The sequence below is a fragment of the Pseudoliparis swirei genome, chromosome 19 (assembly GCF_029220125.1).
Source record: "Pseudoliparis swirei isolate HS2019 ecotype Mariana Trench chromosome 19, NWPU_hadal_v1, whole genome shotgun sequence".
Classification (NCBI taxonomy): domain Eukaryota; kingdom Metazoa; phylum Chordata; class Actinopteri; order Perciformes; family Liparidae; genus Pseudoliparis; species Pseudoliparis swirei.
Window position 1 is genome coordinate 17045744 of NC_079406.1, and position 24522 is coordinate 17070265.

Below are 24522 nucleotides of genomic sequence, written 5' to 3' on the forward strand. Positions count from 1 at the left end.
GAGAGAAATCAAGCCGCCATCTTGTCGGGCAATGTTTGAATATTTTACTGTAGCATCATTTTTTCTTTTTTCTTCCAGGCAGCTTTTTGTAAGTAATGTTCAGGTTTGGAAGCAATAGATTACATGAAATGGCGTTAGGCAATTAGAACAATAAACTACCACATACATGCGCACACATTTTATTCTAAGCTACATACTTAAGTGCAATCAATCATGAGTACAAACTCAGAACAACAAGAATAAAGAAAGTATAATTTATTCAAGAAAGCCAAACTACAAAGTGTGATCAGTAAGTGCCACTGAAGAGCGGCTTTCTTTATTCAAGGTCGAGTCAGAAAAGATGTGTTTTTAGTTTGCGGCTTTGCCATTATCTTGTATGCGAAACAGAAAGAGGAGCAACATCCCAGTACAGTAGAAGTTATTGCAAAGCAGGATAGTTTGCAAACTTTCCAGTTCATCAAAATGATAGTTTTTTGCGAGAGGCATCCCAGGGCGAAAAGTCAGTTTGGAGGAAATGAGTGAACCGCGACACATTTCTGGTCCAGCAAACATAATAATAGAGGACACATTTGGAAATTTGCATGTAGGTTAATTTAATTCAATTCATATGGGTACTGCGGCTGCTTCAAGTTTAAAAAGCAGGCAACACTAACTTGCCAATGATTTGAGGCTTCGGATGATGACAGTATTTTCAGATTTGGAATTTAGTATTGAGGTAATCCAAAAGCATTGAAGGGTAATCAAGTTACGCTACTTTAATATTGTGATACCTGGATTAGGTTACCAATATATATTTGTTACCAGCATCTTTATTCTTTTGCCGGTTTGGACATATTGGTAGCCGGTTGACGTCACACACTCCATGCTGGGCTCGTCAGCGGAAGAGCATCGGTCTTTGTTCAGCTCTGACCCGCTGGAACGAACCTGAGCAAACAACTATTGTACGAGTGCACTCTGGGGTTAACAAGTTCAACCCAAACATTTTATGATCTGCCAGTTAAAATATACATTTCTGGGTGAAGCGAAGCTGGCAGGTTCTTCTGGACTATTTGTTGAAAAGAATAGTTTTTTTAGTCTTTGGTAAATGCAGTCAGTGAGCAGTGGAAACAACGATACTAGCTCAGTCAGAAGATACAAACATGTACGCTCGTTTATGAGCAAAGTTGAGCTTTGTTGCCACTGTGAGCATAAATGACCTCCTCTTGTGGTTATAAAAGGATACATGGATGTACCCTGTTCATTCGTGAGCTGTAGAGGGGCTGACAGGTGGGTTATCTTTACTTTGGAAAGACTCAGCTGAGCTGATTCCCCCTCTTAGTTCTAATGCTAAGCTAACTATCACCTCGCTTCATATTTCCGGTAACACTGTAGAATAACTGCACGCAATGAAGCATTATATAATACTTGCAGTGTGAAACAATGCTTTATAAATAATTCATTAAGTGTTAACTCATACTCAACTAATGCTTCATTGCGTGCAGTTATTATTATAAAGCATTTTCCCATCCCCCCCAAAACATTTCCTGCAGTTGTAACATATCTCAGGACCGTGCCGATGTCTGAGGGCGTGTTTTACAAAGGAAGACGTCCGACCCCCTGCTGCTCGACTTTACGGTCTCGCTCTCTGGAGCCTTTAAACCTTAACTGTGTGATTTTCTGCTCCTCTTCCTTTGCGGTGATAAGCCGATGATTGACAGCCAGTGAGATGGATAGATTCCAGTTGCACAGGTTGAGTGTGTGTGTGTGTGTGTGTGTGTGTGTGTCTCTCTTCGGCTCTCCCCGACCGACACAAACACTTGAAACATGTTGGTGTTCATTTATTTTCATGACCACCACAAAGGGTGCACGTTTTGTCACTGCAGTGGATTTTTCGGTGCTTTTCAAAGAAGAGTTCCAGAGCCTCTTGATAAGGAAAGTCAGAAACATCTGGCCCATTAATTGAAATCCGCAGGCAGCAAGATGGTCTCCTTGCCGCCTGTTGCGGATGTTTGTCTTGACCTGCAAATACATAAACTGTTAGGCTTTAAAAGTGAAAGCTGATATCTTAGAATAGTGATAGCTTACACAGCAAATCCCATTGTGAAAAGTCTATATTCCTCTGTTCATGGTGGAGAAGTCCCTCTCACAGTTGACACTGCTGACTGGGACTGAGAGGGCAATGGCAGCCAGCAGGCTCCTTGTTGGGTTAGGGTCAGCGACGTGTTCCATCTTCTCCACCGTGGGAGCGTTTAAGAAATGCAGATATAGCGGTTTGTTTTTCACGTGACATATTCAAGGCTCTCTGCCGGCTAGTGGGAGTGAGCTCACTTGTGTGCGCAGACACGCCGGCCTCGGAGCTCTGCGGCGCGCGAGACGGAGAGCCGAGAAGTGTTAACGCGACACGTAGAGACAGAAATGACATGCTGTTGGTTAGAGACAATCAATAAGAGACGGCTGTTTAGTTTAATAAAAGAACAAAGACGTGCTCTTTAAGAAAAGGGACCTTAAATTACTTCTGCTGTAATCTGGCGCGATAGAGAAAATTACAGGATGGCGGGCGGAGATTTCAGGGGGGCGGGCCGCCACCCTGGTAGAATGGTGGGGGAAACACTGCGCTTGTGTCGAGGTCCCACACGGGAAAATCAAACGGCATAACTTTGACCTTAGATTTGACACATCACAGACGAGTCTGAGGAAGTCCTTGTAGTCTGGGTGATGTGTCTGGGTACACTGTCGTTTTATAGCTCCAATCTAACACAAGTACTTTTGCTTTGTTTGAATTGTGTTGTGATTTTAAGCCAAACTGAAGTTTTATGTATTTCACATAACCAAGTAGTGGTGTTGCCTCTGGCACTCACAGCTTCCTCTCTTGGTTCAGACGTGTCTGTCTGCCTGTGCATGTAATCATCTGTTTTTGCAAGGATCTTGGGTTGAATGGCCAATTTGTTCAATTAACAGCAAATTTAATTTCTTCAATCAAATTGATGCAGAGCAGTGTCCATCTTCAACTGTGGGAAAACTATGAATATTCATATATTGATATATTTATATATGGGCAGATGCCCAATCCCATTGTCACAGAAGTAGGTACCTTAGTGTTTCCTAAAAACAGTCATATAAACGTAATTGTATTAAAATGATTACTTTATTAAGTAATTACAAAATTAATTGAAATTTAAAAAAACATTCATAAGTGCAAACTGAAACAATTTCATTTCCTTCCATAAACCAAGGTTTGTGTTCATTGTGTAGACCAGTGGTCCCCAAACTAAGGCCCGCGGGCCGGATACGGCCCACCTGCACATTTGGCCCGGCCCCCTGAAGAATACCAGAGACGCATTATTATTATTTTTCAGTCTGGCCACGCAAATCCGAGACTAGCCGCTGTCAAATAGAACGTGTGAAGATCCCGGAAAGGGTTATTAATATTTGGTTATGTGTGGCTTTCTGGAAAACAATAAATGTTTACATTTAGGCACCCCTGCGATCGTCACACTTTTTCTGTTACAAACTGACCCCGGCCCCAATCAGAGAAGGGAAAAGTTATGTGGCCCTCCCAGGAAAGAGTTTGAGGACCCCTGGTGTAGACGGTTGCAGGTGCACGACGACTGAAGAGGCTTCAGCTTTGTCCCAAAAGAAAAGGGGAAATACAGAAATAGAGGCGCCGCCTCCTCTTCTCGTGGGTCACAGGTTCTCAGTCTTTACATTGGTTTTAAGGATATTGTTGTGTATTATACATGTAACTCTCTGTTGTGTCGCTTGTTAATAAAGGTGGTGTTATTCTCCCTCTTCCTCTTCTCTAGATATGCGGCAAAATGAATGTTATACAAACTGAGACAACATCTCTGTGGTGTGTTTGATGTCATTGAATATTGAAAGCAAACATTTTAAATTCAAACTTAAACTATAATTTATTTTCTGACTAAATGAGATACTCTTTTTTCTGATTTCTTTGACTTACTAAACTATTACTTTTCTATTAATTAATTTATGATGACTTGTTGATGCCTTTATATGGTGAACTTTACTAAAGCTTTTCTATGACTTTTTAGGATGTACTATATTTGTTCTTTTTTTTTTACATATATACTCTAACTTTTTTATCACTTTTTCTCCCAACTATTCTATGGCTTTGTTACGACTTTCTTATTACTTTTTTTGCTGTATTGTATAATGAATTGTATGCAGCTCGCTCCGGCTCCTGTTCAGCCCTCCACTGGTCCTTAGTGGTCCCAAGTCCCCCTTGGCAGTGGGGCAGTGGTCCAGTGGGGTCCCCATGTGGTTTCCTGGCTGAATTCCTGTTGCCAGAGTCCGGTACAGAGTTCGTGAACCTGGCGTAGCGTCTTCTGCTGCGAGTCTTCGCAGGAACAATGGACTTGGTGTACAGGCCTGACTCTGTGTAAAAGGGAATTAAAATGGTAAACATATATACATAGATGTACATACATACATATATACACACACATATAAGTATATATTTATATATACATTCATATATATATATATATACATTCATACATATATATGCACACACATAAGAACATATATACATAGGTGGCACCCTGGATATTTTATGGGCAAATATTGTTATTAGAATTGTTATTGTATTGTAGTGTGTTAGTACCTTGCCCCCATCATCCTTATTTCACCTCCTTATCCTGCTTTCACCTGAAGTAGCTGCAGGGCGATACTTGTGTTCGCCAGTAGGGGCAGTAGCGGGTTTTCCATGACTGGCGCCGTAATTCTTGTCTTAAACAAACAAGTTAGACCAGCATATCACAGACAGTGACCAGCTATTAATGTCATACCTGCAAACTTGTCACCATTTGGTGAAATTCACCGTTTTGAAATCAAAATAGGTCATCCACGTGAATCATTGGGAGGAAGCGCTGTGCCAACGGCTGCTTGTTTCAGTAGTGGCGTTTTGCTTTTATTTTATTGTCTTTTTTTTTTGCACTTTTCCTCTCTTTTTCTTCTTCTTTTCTTTCACGTTTGTCTTAGTTACGGTCGGACACTGGACCATAACTACTTTTTTCGATACTTCTACTGTGGCTTTTGTTCACTTTGTCGTGAGTATCGGAGAGCCGCAGCATAACAATGACGGGGACCGTCGTTTACTCGCGTGCTCAGCTGATCGCGCTGTGCAGGCCGAAGCTTCTGCCTGGAGAAAGACCTGTGATCCCGCTGGAGCTACGGAGAAGGGCTCGCGGCTGCAGAGCGGGTGTCAAGCGGAGGGCTAAACGAGGAGATACAAACCCTCGTACCGTCGATCATAACGGGAACGTGAGGTCTTTGGCGAATAAGACGGATGAGCTCGGCGCGCTGGTAATGACCGAGAGGGTCTTCCGTGAGAGCAGTCTCTTGTGTTTCACTGAGACGTGGCTGCACGCGGACTAGCCGGATCACAGCGCGCTTTGCCCGGCTTCAGGACTGTTCGGGCTGACAGAGACGCTACACAGAGCGGTAAGAAGAGGGGGGATCGCTGTTTATGTGAATGAACGGTGGTGCCATCCGGACCATGTGTGCGTGAAGGAGCGCTTCTGTAGCCCGAACATTGAACTGTTGGCCGTGGGGATGCGCCCGTACTATTTGCCGAGAGAGTTCACGTCCGCCATTGTGGTTGTCGTGTACGTGCCGCCATCAGCTGACGCTGAGGAAGCTGTGGACACCATCCACTCCACTGTGTCTGCTCTGCTGAATCATCAGCCTGGAGCATTCATGGCTATCACTGGTGACTTTAACCACACCACATTGGAAAAAGCTCTGCCAACCTTCCATCAATACATAGACTGCCCAACTAGGAACAATAAAACTCTGGACTTGCTGTATGCTAATACTAAGGACGCATACAGCGCCACTGCCCTTCCCCCCCTCGGCAGGTCTGATCATGACCTGGTCCGGCTGACACCAGGTATGTTCCTCTGGTGAAGAGGCTGCCGGTGACCACCAGGACTGTGAGGAGGTGGTCTATGGAGGCTAACGACGCTCTACAGGACTGCTTCGAGTCAACGGACTGGGATGTGCTGTGTGGACCGCACGGGGAGGACATCAACAGTATGACCGACTGTATCACGGAATACATCAAGTTCTTTTAATACACCACCATTCCATCATGTACTGTGCGTTGCTTCCCAACAACAAGCCCTGGATCACCAGGGACCTGAAGCGCTTCTTAACATGAAGAAAGCTGCTTTCAGGTCTGGAGACAGGATGAGCTGAGGAAAGCCCAGCGCAACCTGAAGGTGAAGCTCAGGGAGGGCAAGGACTCCTACAGGAGGAAGCTGGAGGCCAAACTCCAGCTGAACAACACAAGGGAGGTGTGGTCTGGCATGAAGCAGATAACTGGCTTCAAGGTGGGAGGAGACAGCCAGGGGCTCCCTGGAGAGGGCCAACGAGCTGAACTGTTTTTCAATAGGTTCAGTTCACAGCCCTCCCCGTCTCCTCCACACATCACACCTCCCAAACACCTCCTCCCCTCTGTCCCCTGCTGAGCTGCACATCCACCGAGCCCTCAATAACAATGGGCTCCTCCACCTCCCCCTCTCTCTGTGACGACTGACCAGGTGAGAAGACAGCTGGAGAAACTACACCAGCGCAGAGCTGAAGGTCCTGATGGCATCAGCCCCAGGGTCCTAAAGACCTGCGCCACCCAGCTGTCTGGTGTCCTGCAGCGCCTCTTCAACCTCAGCTTGAACCAGGGGGAAGTGGCGATGCTGTGGAAGACGTCGTGCCTGGTCCCTGTCCCAAAGAAGTCAGCACCATCTGGCCTCAACGACTACCGACGGTCGCCTCACCTCCCATGTGATGAAGGTGCTGGAGAGGCTGGTCTTGGCCCACCTCCGCCGCAGGTGAAATCATCGTTGGACCCTCTGCAATTTGCTTACCAGCCTCATGTGGGAGTGGGCGACGCCATCATCTACCTGCTGTGAGCTCAGTCGCACCTGGATGGAACCGATGTCTCTGTGAGTCACTTTCTTTGACTTCTCCAGTGCATTTAACACCATCCAGCCACTGCTGCTGAGTGAGAAGCTGCAGTGGCCGTGTGGACGCCCACCATCTCCTGGATCACTGACTACCTCACAGGCAGACCACAGTTTGTCAGAATGGGCCGTGTGCTGTCTGGAACGGTGGTCAGTGATGTTGAGCCCCAGGGGAACTGTTCTGTCTCCTTCCTCTTCACCCTGTACACCAGTGACTTCCAGTACAACACGGAGTCATGCCATCTGCAGAAGTACTCTGATGATTCTGCAGTGGTCGGTGTATTAGGGATGGACGGGAGGAGGAGTACAGGGCAGTGGTGAGTGACTTTGTAAAGTGGGCGATGAGAACCACCTGCGGCTGAACGTGGCCAAGACCAGAGAGATGGTGGTGGACTTCAGGAGGAAGGCGACAGCTCCTACACCTCTGAGTGTCCTGGGGTGGACGTGGACATGGTGGAGGAGTACAAGTACCTGGGCGTCTCCATCGACAGCCGACTGAACTGGAAGGCCAACATCAACGCTGTGTACAAGAAGGGGATGAGTCGACTCTTTTCCTGAAATTCCTCAAGATTGCTGGAGTTATTCTACCAGTCGGTTGTCGCCAGTGCTGCTGGTGTAGACAGGTGCAGGTGACGCCTGAAGAGGCTTGGTGTCATATTCACTCTCCCATCCTGTTGCCAGAGAGAGTTCACCTACAGTTCACCTCTTGCCACCCTAACCATTTTCATATTTTGTGTTTTGTGTTATTCTTTTTTTACTTGCTCTGACAAATTTATCTATCTATCCGAAGAGTTTTTGTTTTTGGGGGGGGGGGGGGTCAACTGGTCGGCGTTTATGAGCTTGAAGTGAGACACGGAGAACACTGACATCGGTACAGTCAGTATGAAGCGACAGAAGGAGCTGTTTGCCTAGCCTAGCATAACAACTAATAACACATAAACAACCCTCGCCCACTGAAAAGTTGTTTCTTGGTGTAAAACATATGAACGATGACGCTTCAGTAAGCTCGCGTAGCACGAAGATTTGAGCCGGGGAGAAACAGCTGTAGAGAGTGAAGGTATTAAAGTTACGTCCGCTCGCTTTGGGGTGCTGTGTGTTGATAGAAGTGTGTCGGAGTTAAAGAGAAAACGGTTCATGAAGGCTCGCGCCGTTTAGCTGGCGGACAAGACATTCTCCATGACGTCACTGAGTCACCATGGAAACATTGCCTGCGCTTTGATGCCGTGACGTCGCTCGTAGTCGTGACGTCACGGAGCAGAGTTAGTATATATAGCAGTGATTTCCAGCAGAGCAGCACCGTGATGTGACGCCCTCAGGAGGAGTGGGGGGGTGGTCCCCTCGTCCCAGGGGAGTGAACTCCTTAAGTCTTGTGGCGTTTCGCTGAGTCACCTCGGGTGACTCTCCTACACTCAGCTGCATCCCTTGGATGGGGGGGATCCTGGCAGACTCACGTCAGGCGGTGGTGGGATTGACTTGTGGATCCCACAGAAGGAGCGGGGGGGGGGCAGTTTGGTGGGAGTCACCTTGTGTGATTCTCCTACACCTCATCCCGGGGTGGGGTGGGGTTCACAGAAGGGCGGATCGGCTCGGAGAGCCGATCATTCAACAAAAGCAGCCTGAACTCAGATTATATATATATAATATATATGTGTGTATGTATGTATATATGTGTATGTATATATATATATATAATGGGCTGTGTGTGTGTGTGTGTGTGTGTTTCAAAGCCAAGGGGGTTTCACCTCAAACACACATCTGTAAAGTTATGAAAGGATGGCGCCGTTTAGCTAGCGGATGCTAATCGCGAGCTAGCGTTTTAGCACCATTGTGGCATCAGTAACCTGCCTGAGAATTACATTGTTCCATGAAAGATTAGATAGTTACATGTTGTGTCCCCTGACAGATATAAACAGTAGTATGTACACGCATAAGTACTTATATACATACACAACATGTACATACATACATATAAACAGGTTTCCTGGTGGAAGTCACTTGTCAGTGCCTTCGATCTCCGTGGCCTTGTCCGTCACCATGGAAACAGTCACATGACATGTAAGCCACTTTGGTTCTGTGCTGTGACGTCGCTAGTGACGTCACGGAGCACCGGACCAGAGTCTATAAGTAGAAGTGATTTCCAGCAAAGCAGCAGGGATTTGTGAATCTCACAGGAGCGGTGGGCGATAGGCGGTTCAGAACCGCCTACACGGGAGGAGCGATTCATAGGCGAGTCTGATTATGAATCGCCGACCTCCCCGACGGGGTGGGACGGTTTGGCGAGAATCACCTGTGTGATTACTCCTACACCCCATCCCGGGGTGGGTTTGGTTCTGTGGGATTCACAAATGGGGCCCTTTTAACCCCTTAGTTTAGTTTAGTTTAGTTTATTTAGATCAGTGCCCTACCTATGATTTCTCAAAAAAACTTATTTCAAAGAACCATATATATATATATATATATATTAGTGCTGTGAAAAATAACGCGTTAATTCAATTACAGGTTTAACTAGTTTTGTTTTTTTAACGCATTTAACGCATGCGCAGAATGAGCTTCCAATCCGTCTGTTGTTGGTCGTCTCTACAGCAGCATGTCATTCTGTCTCTACGTGTGGCGTTAACACAACTCCGATCTCCGTCTCGTGCGCCGCAGAGCTCGGATGCCGGCGTGTGCGCGCACATCGGGACGAAAAAAAGTCACTTGCACCCCCCCCCGTCAACAACTCTTCTCTCGGCTCGCGCGGCAGAGCTCCGATGCTGGCGCGCGCACTGGTGAGCAAGTTATGTGCCCCCCTGTGTATAAATGCAGGGCTCTCAAGTGTCACGCATTGAGCGTGAGACTCACGCATTTCGGTTTTAACTCACGCACTCCCGCCACACATCGTATTTCTCACGCTGAAATAAACTCTCGGCTCTTTTGGGCGGCTTTAGCTCAGTGGGGTAAGAGGGGCCTGCAAGGGTTCCCCATTAGTTGCAAGTTCCTTGCGCAAGGCACTGAACCCCAGTTGCTTCGCCCACTGCATAAAAGGATGGGTTAAATGCAGAGAACTAATTTCCCCTTGGGGATTAATAAAAGTGTATATTCTTATTCTTTAATGTTTTAATGCAGGGGTGCTCAATATGTCGATCAAGGTCTGTCGCGCGAGCCAAGAATTGTTGACGGGGGGGGGGGAGGTAGACGAAAATTACAGGGTGACGGGTGGAGATTTCCACCTGTTATAATGGTAGGGGAGACACTGGAGTTGATAAGCGTGTCTTCTTGTCTGATCAATACGCAACTGTGAGGCGAATGGACCGAGCGGCCAGCTGCTGATCACTCACTCAACAGCCCGACGTGCACGAATACATCTGGACTATTGTCAATCTATTAGCCTATCTATTTTAATCTAAAGTGGAAGCAAAATGATTTCCTCAAGCATAGCCTCCATTATTTATGGGGGGGAAAAAAGGAGGAAAAAAATATACATAGATTTCTGCTAATTACGGGGACATGGCAACACAGACCGTGTTTTTGGGAGCACCGAAGACCCATTTTGACCCAGGAAAAACCCTGTTGCCTCTGCAATTCAGGGGGGAGCAATTCAGTTTTTACAACTGGATTGTTTATACAAAGATAATCATCTTTTTTCCACACATACATTTTTTTCTCGACTGATGCATGTGTCAACAAAGTTAATTCAAACACATGCAAGTAGACAGTCGACACCCAGGAGGACAGTGTGACTAGTTTAAAATGAACTGGCTCTGTCATTATGTCGATGTTTGCAAGATTACGAAATGATACAAACCGTGACATCAATGTTTTCTATTTTGGTGCATTCTCCAAGGTCATGTCTCATAAGCTGTGAGAGGAATTCATTACTGCTGCTTATTGGATCTAATTGAAGCATAAAAACACTTCTGATACACACCCACTAGATAGTCATGCAGTCACATCGGGTCCTTGCATTGTGCAGCAGTTGGTCAGCACCCTTAATGACCCTTTAGCATGTTGCCCTCCACAGCAGCAAGGTGGCTGCCATCGTGCTTCAGACCTGAACACGCATCGGGTCCATGATTGTTAGCCGTGCTGCTTTAAGCTCATACAAGTCCCTCTTGGCAAAGCAAACACATTGGGATTTAGACGATTCAAAATAGCGCATTGTGTGAGACAAACCTCCATCCGGCCGCTGCATTGTGTCCACGTCATCGGCTGAAAGGGCTTTCTGTGTGTGGATGTGGACATGCACCTGGTCAAAGGATGTCTAAAGTATGACGCATAAGCCAATTAGAATTCACAGTCTGTTTTGTGGGCACGAAAGACAATTATTTATGTAGCACTGCCTCTTCAGACAGACTAATGTTGAGTTGTTGTTTTTCATCTGTTTGCAAAAAGAAAACCTCTGAATGAGACCAAAGAATCTACATGAATCAGCACAACAATAGATCAGAGAGAGTGCCTCGCAGCTTTATGTCTGTGTGCTTTGGTTCATGGGCACGTGTGTGTGCGCGTGCGTGTGTGTGTGTGTGTGCGTACGCGTTTTAGTTCGTGGGCACCTGTGCGTATGCCTCTAATGTGAGTGTGTGTGTGTGCGCATGTGTGTTTTTTCTCAAGCTGTTGTCCTTCCAGATGGGACACTTCATCTCAACAAGAATGGCAGATGAAGAGGAACAACGAAACAGAGAGTGTTTGTGCTTGTAAATGTGCCGTGCTGGCTCTGTGTGTGTGTGTGTATGTGTGTATTCATTTTGTGTGTGTGAGCCGTCAGCAGATGAATCCCCTTCACTATGTAGCTGTCGTTTCAGTCCCCAAGGGGTTCAGCCGGCATTGTGTCCCCAGAGTGACACAGCTAAAGTTTAATGGGCCTGGTGATGGTGTGTTAAAGCTTGGTGTTAATTATAACACCAAGCTTCGTTAAACACAGTCACATTAACGTCAACGTAAGCGTCCCTGTTAGGCTCTGTCCTCGGGAATAAAGGGAGGCGGATGCAGTCTACAGATCCAGGATCAGGGTCATGCGCTCATCTCTCTTGATGAGGCAAGCTTCATAATTGAGGTCTGGTATTCCATTGCGGTCTCCATCTATCCAGCTGATTGTTTTCTTGTTGTGTTTCTGCTGCCTCGGCAGTTACACAATCCCACAGCACATTCACTGAGATGATATACGGTTTATTTCTGTAAGTAAGACGGGAATCGTGGGATTTGTGTGACTTCCTTTGTTTTATTTGTCTCATACTTGTGAACAGAAAGGAAAGGTTTTTAGAAAATGATTGAATTGTGTCACCTCCTCTTCTCAGTCTTGGGAATAAGTGGGGGGACAAAAACAAAACTATTAATTAACTTTAATTTCCAACTTGGCAACCGTTTATGGTGCTGTGATGAAAAGATGTTGTTCTTTATTGCATTAGTTTGATCTGATTACAGAGTCACCCTCACATGGTGCGATGACCTGATGACCTTGAATGGGTGTGTGTCCTGAGAGTCTTAATGAATGTGGGCCTTGTTTCCTGTTGTTGACATATTCCACTGACCCAGCAGTCGCATAGAGCTGACCTGTTTTCAGCCTGACGCTGCTCTCAGGGACAGAGAACTTCATTCTTGGTGGAATAATTATTGATTGCACTCACTTAGAAAATGTTAACATCATTTATTCATTTGATTTGACGGATTCTTCTTGTTAAAATAATAAAAAATGTGTATTACCGGTTTGTCTTACTGAATTAACTGCAATGTGTTCTCAGTTAGAAGCAAAGTATCCACCAAAAAAAGGCTATAGATTGTATAAAAGTGATATACTCGTTGATTACGTCGACAGGCGGTCTGTGCGGAAACAACCACAGAAAGCATCTGATGAACAGCCGCCACGGCGAATCTTGGATAAGGACATTATGTGCACATGTGCATGCAGCTTCTCGTAGACAAATACCTCAAATGTAAAATCATATACAGCCTCACACACACACACACACACACACACACTATGCTTCCATCTGTATAATATCTGCATGATTGGATGTGAGAAGTTATTTGTTTCCTTTGCAGATAATGAACTTTGTGAAGAAGCCGCTGCATCCTCATAACTGCTTTCCTCCGCTGAGTGCCGTTCCGGGCCACGCCTTCTTTCTGCTGCCGCAGAAGGGAGGAGACTTGTGTTAGTGCAAATGAGTTTGAGCCTTTGAGCTCGGTTTCTGGACATGTGTGCAGCTCGTACTTTGCTGGTCTCAGCGATTATGGAAAGTTGTGTAGTTCTCTATGCATCAGAATTCACTCTACCAAGTTAGCAAAGTGTCACGGCACAATAGGGTCATTATGATGGAGCTGTGGGCAGCAGAGCTAACGCCAGAGACCTTTTAATATGAGTCAATACAGTCAATAAGAGGACAGGGCCACACCGCTTACGGTCATATAGACCACATATTTTAGCTGCAAAATGCACCTTAAATGTTTTCAGTAAGGCTTCAACGATTAGGAAATTAATCGATTAGTCAATCAACAGAACATTTATTTGGCAAATATATATTTAATTGACCAATTGTTTCAGTTGTTTTTCAAGGAAAATTGCCAAATATTAAATTGTTTTGCTTTTTCACAGAAGGATTTGCTGCTTTTCTTTGTCATATGAAAGAGTGAATTTAAAAGAATGGGGGGGGGGAGGGGTGCTAGTGAGAATGTGCTCACCGATGCGCGCGCCACTCGCTGTGAGTGCTGCGCGACAGCATTAAACGGAGCGGAGCAGCGCGTGCGCTCTGATCGCTCTTTTAATGAAGTATCGAAACTAAAAATATGCAAAATCACATCGTTTTTAACGTACGGGTACTTTGTTAGTATCGCTACACCGTGCAGCGTGACAGCAGCAGATGTAGCGGACTAACATTCAAGCTAACCTAAACCACCAAACGCTGAAGACATCTTGACGCTGATTGGCCGAGACGCGACACGTCCCATCAAAGATGTTTTATTGCGAAGAGCAACACTTCACATTTTCTCCGTGTCCCACTCCAATCTCATAAACGCCGGCCGGCCAATTGACCCCCCCCCCCCTACCCCAAAACAAAAACTCTTCGGATCTACACGATTCACGTAAGTCACCTATTTTGGTTTCAAAACGGCGAATTTCGCCGAAAGGTGAGGGATTCTCATGCCTGAGGGTTAATCCTGTCACTGTGTTGATGGACAAAGCGAACAACCAATCAGAGGTACTGAAGATGACACGTGACAAGTAAAGTTTTGCTTCTGACAGCAAGAGTTCCACTGAAACAAAGTGATGCCCCACGGTCTTTATTCCTCCGTCATTATATTCCCGGTAACACCGGGTATACAGCCGGGATCGCTGTACATCAACACATCTGCTAGCAGACTGTCACGCTCGTAGCTCGTAGCTAGCGCTAGCTACGAGCTAACGCTAGCTCCGAGCTAGCTTAAGCATGGTTATAATGGCTAATTTATTTCTTGGGCTACTTTTATGAATACAAGACTTGCAATCAACGTTACGGTACTAATCTGAGTTCAGGCTGCTCGTCATAATCGGTCTCCACGTGTTCAGGGGGACCGGTGACGGTCTCCCCATCGCGTCCAGCCTGACGCTGGTGTGCTCCACACGGGCTCACGCAGTCACACACGGATCACGCCTCCGCTGTCAAACTTAAATATGATAGGCTATCGCAACCTGCTGACAGGGCGGAGTCACCAGAGAACAATAGTTTTTTTCAATTTCAATCGGCTCAGGCACCGGAAAGAAGCACCGAAATGTGCGTTGCGTTTCGGTCCGGGTAATACCGGTTGTATTGGAACCGGTACCATATTGGCACCGGGTTTCGGTACCCAACCCTAGTTCTAAATGCTCATTTCTTTTCAGCATTTTAATCTTTGGAGATTTAAAAAAATCTTGCCAGCCAGGACAAAATAGCGGGATGTTGCAAACAAAAACAAAAAATGCAGACTGTGCATGTGTTTTAAAGTTGCTTGATTTTGAGTTATCAGCGTACGAAAACCAGGAAGCTGAATCAATGGTAACAGGATAACCCTCCTGATAAGCACCACTGTGGACACACATTGTGCTTACTCATCACTTCACTTCCTTACTTTGAAATTGTGTCTTTGGACTATCTAAAAAATGTTAGTGTCATTTGTATCTGCGGCCCTTTTCTTGATAGTGTTTCCCCCGTGAGTTACGGCTTGTATTTGTGTCTGACCATAGTCATGTACACGATGATCTAAACCTCAGAGGTCACTCACAGAAGTGTAAACCAAGTCCTGAAGGTGAACTTTTTGATCAGCCATAACCAGTAAAACCCAGTCACCGATGAATCCTGCATGCCCGATGCAGAGGGCGACGAGGGCAGTCCTTCAGGAGCAAACCTCAACTCATGGAACTGTCAGCCATCTGGGGTTGTACAGTTTAACTACTATCACTGTCGTTTCACGGTGCCTGCACTGTTTACTTAAAAGGATAACGAGCGAAACAACTGAATCAGTGAGTGTGGGGGTTATTGGTCATTTTTCATTTCAGTGCTTTTAAGGCCACCCAGGGGTGACAGCTTGATATGTAGCCTACGAGGTGCAGAGATTTGAAGGATAGCTCAGCCCCGTTTCACTGCCCACTGGAAATTGTTGTTGGGATCATGCTTTAAAGGTTTAAATGTCCTTTGAGTGTTTATTGCTTTATAAGTCAATCTTACAGTGGATGCCAGAAATATAGACAGTCAGGCATGACCGGGAGAAATGTGCGAGAAAGAATATAAAGTTTAAAAATGTAAGGTTACGAGTCCTTCTCTGCTTAGCATCTCTCTCTCTTCCTCTACTATTCTCTTTGCTCCCTTTATTTGTCCTTCTTCCCGACTATTTAGTTAACCCGTACCCTCCTTGATGAAGTCGTTCCTCTTCTTCTGATGCAGCTCTGCAAGGAGGCGTCATGTGTTCACGGCTGCAACATGGGAGCCCAGATCACTGTTCTGCAAGCTGGGTGGCTGATACAAAATAGTAAAATAAAGTGTGTGTTCGTGATGTTTCTGCTGAATCTGCACAAGCCAGTCTTTCTTCCCTGAAGCCAGTATCTCATGACTGGTTCAGTTAAAATCAGAAATGGGTAAATGGGAACACTTTTGAGGTCCCTCCACTTTCCTCTGTTGCATTCAATTAAAAAAAAGACAGGGAACGAAAGTGCGGTAAAGTTTAAGTTCTTCCTGTAATTAAGTGACGACGTGACGTGTATCAGTAATTTCTCATACTTGTTTCTTTCTTCTTAATGCAGGTGACCTGCCAGCTTCTGGGGGCTTTGATGTCACCTCTAGATTGGTTCAACTGAAGATGGAAACACTGGAGTCTGAGCTGACCTGCCCGATCTGCCTGGAGTTGTTTGAAGACCCTCTGCTCTTGCCCTGCGCCCACAGCCTGTGCTTCAACTGTGCCCACCGCATCCTGGTGTCTCACTGCTCCACCAGCAAGACCCTCAAGTCCATATCGGCCTTTCAGTGCCCCACCTGTCGTTACGTCATCACGCTGAATCACCGCGGCCTGGAGGGCCTTAAGCGCAATGTGACGCTGCAGAACATCATTGACCGCTTTCAAAAGGCCTCCCTGAGCGGCCCCAACTCCCCCACTGAGAGCCGGCGCCTGCAGCCGCAGCGGCCCTACACCGCCACCATTAGCGGGACAATAGCTGGAACCATTGGCGGCGGTGGTGGTGGTGGTAGTAGTAGTGGCACAAGTGGAAGCAGCGCCCGCGGCAGCCCGGCCACTTCCAGCCACTCCCACCCGCACGGCAACCACACCAACGCAATCCACAGCCCAGCTGTTGTTGCTAAGATGGAGCCACGCATCAGCTGCCAGTTCTGTGAGCAGGACCCGCCGCGCGAGGCCGTCAAGACGTGCGTCACGTGTGAGGTGTCGTACTGCGACCGCTGCCTCCGCGCAACACACCCGAACAAGAAGCCGTTCACCAGCCACCGCCTGGTGGAGCCGTTGCCGGACACTCACATCCGCGGCCTGACCTGCCTGGAGCACGAGAATGAGAAGGTCAACATGTACTGCTTGGTGGATGACCAGCTCATTTGTGCCCTCTGCAAGCTGGTGGGGCGCCACCGGGAGCACCAGGTGTCGTCGCTCACTGAGCGCTTCGATAAGCTCAAGGTGAGTCCTTTGGCCTCTTCTGTTGACAAAGCATGCGATAATGTCCTATCAGCAACAATGCCTTTGTTCTGCTCCTGTGATGTGTTGTTTGACTTGTGTGTCACAGAAACAAGGTAAGTCACCATCTGGAACAAGATTTGATTGAAAAGGACTTGTGATTTACTGTCGAGCTCGGGAGCTTATTGCCATTCACAGAGAGTTGTTTTCATTTATAGCCTGCAACATTGAGTATGATATCTGTGTTTGCAGTTTGCAGCAGCATTGTTAATTCATTCCTACCTTGGGGATGCTGATTCTGTGCATTTCTGTTTACTATGAACGTTCAGCACTACCACAGTCGCATCATACACATTCACACCAGCCTTTGTTTAGCAAGAAGGACAGAAAGACCGATGGGGAAACAGAAAGAGAGAGACAGACAATCGGGATAGGGTCGAGAGAGACGGAAAGCAATAGTAAGGCCGTCATTATAATAGTCGATGAGCTGGCATTCCCTGTGGCCACTGTGTGCTTTCAGAGGCTCTGCGTAAAGTCCAGGACTGCTGAATCAGGGGGAAAACAAAAGAGCGAGGCACTAACTGGAGCTAATTCCACCACTAAAGATCTAAAGCAGCCAGTCTCATCAGCTGGCCTAAAAACCTTCAGCACAAGTGTGTCTGTCTTTAGTACGTTTACGTACCTCTTTGTGCACCCGTTATCCAAAATAAACAATTATTACAGAAGTTTGAGGTGTAACTGTTTTTACACGAGCATAACTAACACAATCAAATGAATTGGTTCTTTAAGTCCCCAGGGTGCAAGGGGTGTTGCCAAGGTTTGATTGTCAGGGTGTCAAATGAATGGCATGGAGGAGCGCACAGAGATAAAATAGAAAGCACTTCATTTGCGGTTTTAAGGCCTCATCTGGAGAAAAGTGTGTGTGTTCGTAGGTTGATGTTCTTTTTCACAAAGAAAGTCTTAATCACATTTGGGCTTTTTTCACGTTTCACTCTACATTACAACATGGTGGGTGTGAGAATGGGCGGCACAGTTTCCAGAGACATTGATAACATTCCATGTAGAACAACAATCCATCACACTGTGTGATTCAGTGAAAATGCAATCCCACATCCTGTATTATTTATGATTCCTTAAATCAAAACTTTTTGGCTCTCTTTTAGTTTTGCATCAATGTCAGAACAATCCCACCTGCTCAGCACCTCACATTGACTCACCCATTGGGGCGCAAAGGTTATTTTCACTGGCATTTGCCCTTCTTTTTTTTTTTTTTACGCCTCCCCTTTTCTGCCGAAGTCTTCTGGACAGACGGTGGGAGAGTTTCCTGTAAGTCGCTCGCTCGCTCTCCCCTCCTTCCTCTCCACTTCATGGCTGGCTGTGGTTCTGTTCAGCGTTCCACAGCCAAGGCTTTGAACTTGCTTGACTTTGAAATCCCCAATCAACCCCAAATCTGGGAGGAGACCAGCTCCAGTCGAAGCTCCAGCTCAGCTCCCCAGTGGCAGCGGCAGCTCACTTATAATCTTCTTCTCACTCATGGCAAAGGAGAGGAAGTCCGACATGTGCACAGCTAATCATGGAAGGTCAAAAGGGGCTGTGGGTCTTCTACTGCATTCTCCTTTTTCTCTGTGTTTTTGTAAGACGAGTATTTAGTGAATCACACTGTGTTCTCAGTCATATGTAACTATAGGTTATTATTGACTGGTGTTCTGCAAGGCCCCATTCAGCTCTTCTAATGGGCCACACGTCAATTCAGCCTCTGTTTGACCCGCCTCACTCCATTTGATCTTTGACCTCTGAATTACCCTTCCAGTTATTTCCTCTGTCTGCTGTGCATGCTGGGAGCTGCACTGTCACTAAATGATTGTTGACATTCAGAGGAAGGTAAGCTTCCTTGAGCAAGGAGGTTGGATATTTCAGGGAAGAAAATGCCAACAAGTGCAGTGCTGTAAAAGAATGTGCCACAGCTGAAACTGCAGGGAGGCGAGTCCAATCCCCAGGCAGCTGCTAAGCAGAGCTCTTTGCTCGCAAGCAAAGGCATTTGGGCCTTATAATTGGCCGAACTTTTTTATATTTTGAAAAGACTGCATCTTAAAGGGTACTGCACATTAGATTTGTATTGGTTTATCACACTATCAGAGCCACTGAAACCACTGCAGCGGTGGATGTCTCATCACCTGCTGCTTTGGGAAAGTCTTTGGCTTATTAGTGTCATTTTGTGGCCGGATCGACGAGATTAAGGAGCTCAATTGTGTGTCGTGTGCTCTCAGCAAAGGATGTTGGTATTGTGAAAAGGTGCTGGAAGGGGAGCAGTGTAACCCCCAAGATGAAGGTTCAACATTGTAGGTCAACCACATGGTTCATAACTGGTCACGAATTTATAGGTCAGACTACATTTAGGTTAATTTGTATTTATTAATGTGAAGATGCAAAGCAGAGTTATTGCAGAACTCTTCTTTTTGGAAGTCAACAGCTTGGATACAAAGGAATAGGTCATTGAGAATAGTGCAGTTGCTCCAGGGGAAATAAGTCCAATTTCCAATCTTGGAAGATTGTAACTGAGATTGTCTTCGTTCCTGTTCAGGCAAATCCTTTTGTGCTTCCATTTCTGTTGGGATCTGTTTGGGGCTTTTGGAAAGTATGCTTAAGATCACTGTACAGAAGATCGAGCTGGAGCCAGCAGCAGGTTAGCCTTCTTTAGCATTTAGACATTGTTTGGCTGGTAGCAATTGCCAGGCAACCAGCAGCGACACAGACAGTTGCTGTTCCCGACCAAGAGACAGTCCCACACATAACCCGGTTGTTTCTACACAGATGAGCTACAACGTGTGAGATGAGCTTGAGGTGCTGGTAGGCCGAGGTCAGCAGCTTCTCACAGAGCCAGACGAGGTTTCTTCCATGTGCAATGCTCTGCTACCAGACTGCTTACTCCGGCTTTAGGCCTGTAGTTACCATGTGACATGATTTAGGTATCTATCTTATCAGCTAACTCTGGGCACAGCGAGCAAGCGTATTACAAAATGTTGAATTATTCTTTTAATCAAGAACGGCTGAGAAGATTCAGATTCGGAAAATGCTCATAACTTCAGATAACTGTATACATTACCAGTGAGGAATGCCATTTGTGCATAAAATATGAGCGCATGTTCATGGCAATAACAAGTTAACATAAGTAACGCCACAATTATTCCATACGCGTCCGGTCCCTGCATAAGGAAAGTCTAAACATGTTAACAGTGTTAGCAGCTTAAGTAAGGGACCGACTAAAGCCAAGGAAAGTGACGAGTTCTGGCAATGCAGTTTCACCCGAGGGTCGTACTACTTGTAAATTGTGTTCATTCATAAGAGAAACTTCAAATTACGAGAACATTGATGAACACACCAAACTCTCTGATTCCTGCCCCGTAAGAACACATCTGTTCCTGCTGATGGTTCTCGTCTGAGACCCATTGTCTGTAAAGTCTCCTCGCAGCTCTTGTGCCGACATGTTTTTGTGCTCATCAATGTGTCCGTTTCACTTGCTCCCCGACACCAACACATCACACAGTAGTTTGATTAAAGGAAGAACTGAATAAAAAAAGTGCTAAGAGAGAAACCAAAAGTCAAGAAGAGAAAGACTGAAGGAAATGGAGACTGGTGGTCAATGGCTCACATCCCTCGGATAAGAAGTCTCTCTCCTCTCGTCTGTGCTGGCAGTTCATTTCCTCGGGCTCTCGAGGGCTTAAAGTGCGTGTGCTTTAGCATCAAGCACTGAGCTGCCATGGTGGCACCGCCGACAGCGAGCTGCTGACATTTATGACATTCACGCGACACTTGAACCAAGCAGCAGATGGACCTGAAGAGATCTCTCTCTCTCTGTGGCCTCCTATGTGCACTTCCCCTCCAGCAGTGGCATGTGCTGTGCACGTGTGCGTCTCCAAGGTCTCACGCGTACGCATGCCAGATGATAGACTCTGTGTAGCAGAAGAATGAAGAAATATGCAAAACATTTTCTTGCGATTGTTGGCTTAATTCCTGTTTTGGAAAGAGGTCGGTCATAGCATCCTGACACCCCCCCCCCCCTCTCCTCTCCAGCATTTGCTCTCTAACTTCATTTCATTCTCTTCAGCCCCTCCAGCCCTGCTCCTTTCCCTTTATCCTCACCGTGTTCTTGCTGCACTCCCCTCACTCCTCACCTTCTCATCTGAGCTCCTTAAGGCACTGTCTAACTCTTTTTCTGTGCGCTGTGTGCATCATGGCTGCTCCTGCTGCTGACTCCACAGCCGCTGTATTTACACCCATTTGCTTTGCTAAACCCAGAGGGGGGCCTCTGCATGTGTGCAGGATCTCACACACACACACACACACACACACACTATTGTGTAGTTAATCACAACCAAACCTACTTGTACTTTCTGACTGTTAACACGCAGAAGCAGGCACATCGAGCTCAGCGCACCTGAACTGATTGTACGGCAAACACTGACGAGTGAATCTAATCAAAAGGCGGCGAGTTGGAGTACTCAACCAAGCTGAATTCTTCATGCACACCAAATCTTTATTTCTCCTCCTTTTTCTTAATGCCCAGTCTGTGTGTCCACACTGTCTCTGTGGCTGTCCTCTCCCTCATTACATTTCTCTCACTTTTTCTATTTTGCATGCAGCTGCATGAACATCATCCTTCCCACCTGCTTCCTGTCACTATGTTCTTCTCTCTCCTCCCGCTACCTCATTTGGCCCCTGGCCAATCTGCCTTGTTTTAGGTAACATCTCTACTCTGCGCCCACAGTCGCCCACTAACCCACACACACTGGTGCAGCAGTATGTTGCTGGTGAGAGGGAGACTCGCAGCCCTCCAGCGTGTTTGTGTTTGGGAAGTTTGCCATCAAATATGTGTACCTGTGAAAAGTATCTATAGGTACACGTAAGTGTGTGTGTGTGTGTGTGTGTGTGTGTGTGCGCACATGTGGGTATGCATGTGTGTCGTAGCAGATGCTATTACCTCTGTCATATCTGGAGTGATTGGGAGCTGAGTGTGAGATGCCAGGGGAACTCATGGCTCTATCTGGAGATCAGTGTGAGGTGGAGCACACGTAGTCATGCTAAAGGAAGCACCAAGGATGTAGGAGAAAGCTTTTAGAGTCTATCCGTCATTTCTGTGCCTACGTGCATTCACATCCCTTTTAGGTAGTGTGTGTGTGTGTGTGTGTGTGTGTGTGTGTGTGTGTGTGTGTGTGTGTGTGTGTGTGTGTGTGTGTGTGTGTGTGTGTGTGTGTGTGTGTGTGTGTGTGTGTGTGTGTGTGTGTGTGTGTGTGTGTGCGAGCACCAGTACTTCACTACTGTTAATGCATCATGCATGTGTTGTGACAATATGTCACGCCAGCCTATCATACAATTAAGTGGGTCATGAAAAAAATGAAATAATAAATAAAGCTTATCAAATAACTCCCAGGCACTGCATCATGCATATGCACAATGTATGCAGAAAGAAAGTGGAAAGCTTTCAACAGCCTTGGTGTCAGCGGTGATACAACGCAATGGGAAAGGGCATCGAACCGCCATCACTCATCTGAGTCTGTGTGTATGTTTGAAAGCAATGTACACATTTATCCATCCCCATTTATACATTATCAATTGATGCCCCCCTCCCCCTCCATTTGCTTTCCTCCGATTGATGATGTGACCCATATAAAGACCATCAACACCCGGGCTGACCAGAAGCCATGGCTGACAGGGGGGAGTCCATCGGCTGCTGAGGGCCAGAAACGAGGCCTTCAGAGCCGGGGGTGAAACTGGCCTGAGAAGAGCGAGAGCCGACCTGTCCCACAGCCTCAGGAGAGCAAAACAGGATTATACAAATAAGATAACCTCTCACTTCAAAGACAGCAGAGACCCACGGAGCCTGTGGCAGGGCATTCAGACCACCGGACTACAGACACAAGCCTCAGACCTGCCAACAGCATCGCTCTGATGAACGACCTCCACAGCTTCTTTGCACAGTTTGAAGCACAACGTCCACACCCACACAGGACTCTGCCGCCTCCCCGCGGTCAGGTCCTGCTGCCAGCGTGAAGAGAACACTCGCCACTACCAACACCCGCACGCACGGCAACAGGTCCAAACAACACCCCACCGGGTCGTGTGTTGAAGGACTGCGCAGAGGAGCTTACGGATGTCTTCACGGACGTCTTTCATACCTCTCTGAGACGAGCTCCTGTTCCATCATGTTTCAAGGCCACCACCATCTTACCTGTGCCAAAGAAATCCACTCCGTCCTGCTTTAATGACGACAGTCCACTGGCACTGACCCCCATCATAATAAAGTGCTTTGAGCGGCTCGTCATGCCACACATCAAATCCATTCTCCCCCCTGGACCCTTTCCAATTTGCATAACGTGCCAAACGGTCCACGCAGGATGCAATCTTCTCTGCAACATATACTTAAAGGTGCTGAATTCTATCTGCAAAGCATTAAAATGGCAGCAAACAACTGTGATCTATGTAAAGATGCAGTGGAGTAATGTCGACCTGAGCAGAGAGGGAAGGTGTGTGTTATTATCTGAGATGCTCCTTGCTTTGTTGACATAGCCTTTATCTGTTAGCTGCAAGCCATCACCACGTAGAGCCGTATTAATGTACTACCTCTATTGGATTTATTTTAAATTCAATAACTTGTTTATTTCAAAGTCTATGAAATCCTATGAAATATGCGTGTTTGGTCTGCATGCCCTAAATAATGTCCTCATTGTTTTAGTGTCCCGTGGAGTAAATCTTGTTTTAGGGACTTTTCACACTACCAAGGATAACATTCCTGCATTAACCCTTCTCGGAAAAAACTTTGAAAACACTAAATACCAGCATTAAATACATGTATGACCATCCGCCTCAGCCTGTAAAATGGACCTCTAAATCCAAACTCGATTTCCCGCCCTGTTTTTCTCTTACATCTGTCTTTTTCACAATTGTCTTTCTGGCATTTTTTTCGAGGCTTGAAACTGAAACTCAGGCTCTTGAAGGCGTGTGCTGGGTGTATTTTGGTGTAAAGCTTCTGGAAGCTGACAGCATAGCAAAGCTTAGATGAGCCTCCGACTCTTTAGACACTCAGGGAAAAACATTTTAACTAAGAAGCTGATAAATACGCCTTTTGGATTTGTGTGGCATCAACTCTAAAAACATGCTCTATAAGTATATTTACGATGCATTTGAGCATGCCAGATTTAGTTTGTTTCCTAAAACATGTGACACACCATCTCTTTTTTGTTTGCAGTGGTATTATTCATCCATTTACTGTTCAGCGTGGTTTGTCATAATGCACAGCCGATCATAAACCCATCACTATTTATGTATTTTAGTTTGATGGTGGCAGCTACACACCACAACATAGGAGGATTTACACGTTAATTACAGTGGAGACTCATCTTGCCACGCGGATGTTATTTTTTCACTGGCTTCTAAGCATTTTGATCCTTACCCTTCCTATGGTGCC

General features: G+C 46.2%; 1 protein-coding gene across 5 annotated transcripts in view; it reads left to right on the forward strand.

Annotated features, from left to right (window-relative positions):
- The window catches only part of mid2 (midline 2), a 176486-nt gene that overhangs the window by 80049 nt on the left and 71915 nt on the right, over window positions 1-24522 (forward strand). For all 5 annotated transcript variants that reach the window (XM_056440108.1, XM_056440110.1, XM_056440111.1 and 2 more), the window contains one exon: window positions 16186-17063. In XM_056440108.1, coding sequence (XP_056296083.1) covers window positions 16242-17063 — 822 coding nt within the window. In that variant the 5' untranslated portion in view covers window positions 16186-16241. The remainder of the gene's footprint in view (window positions 1-16185; window positions 17064-24522) is intronic.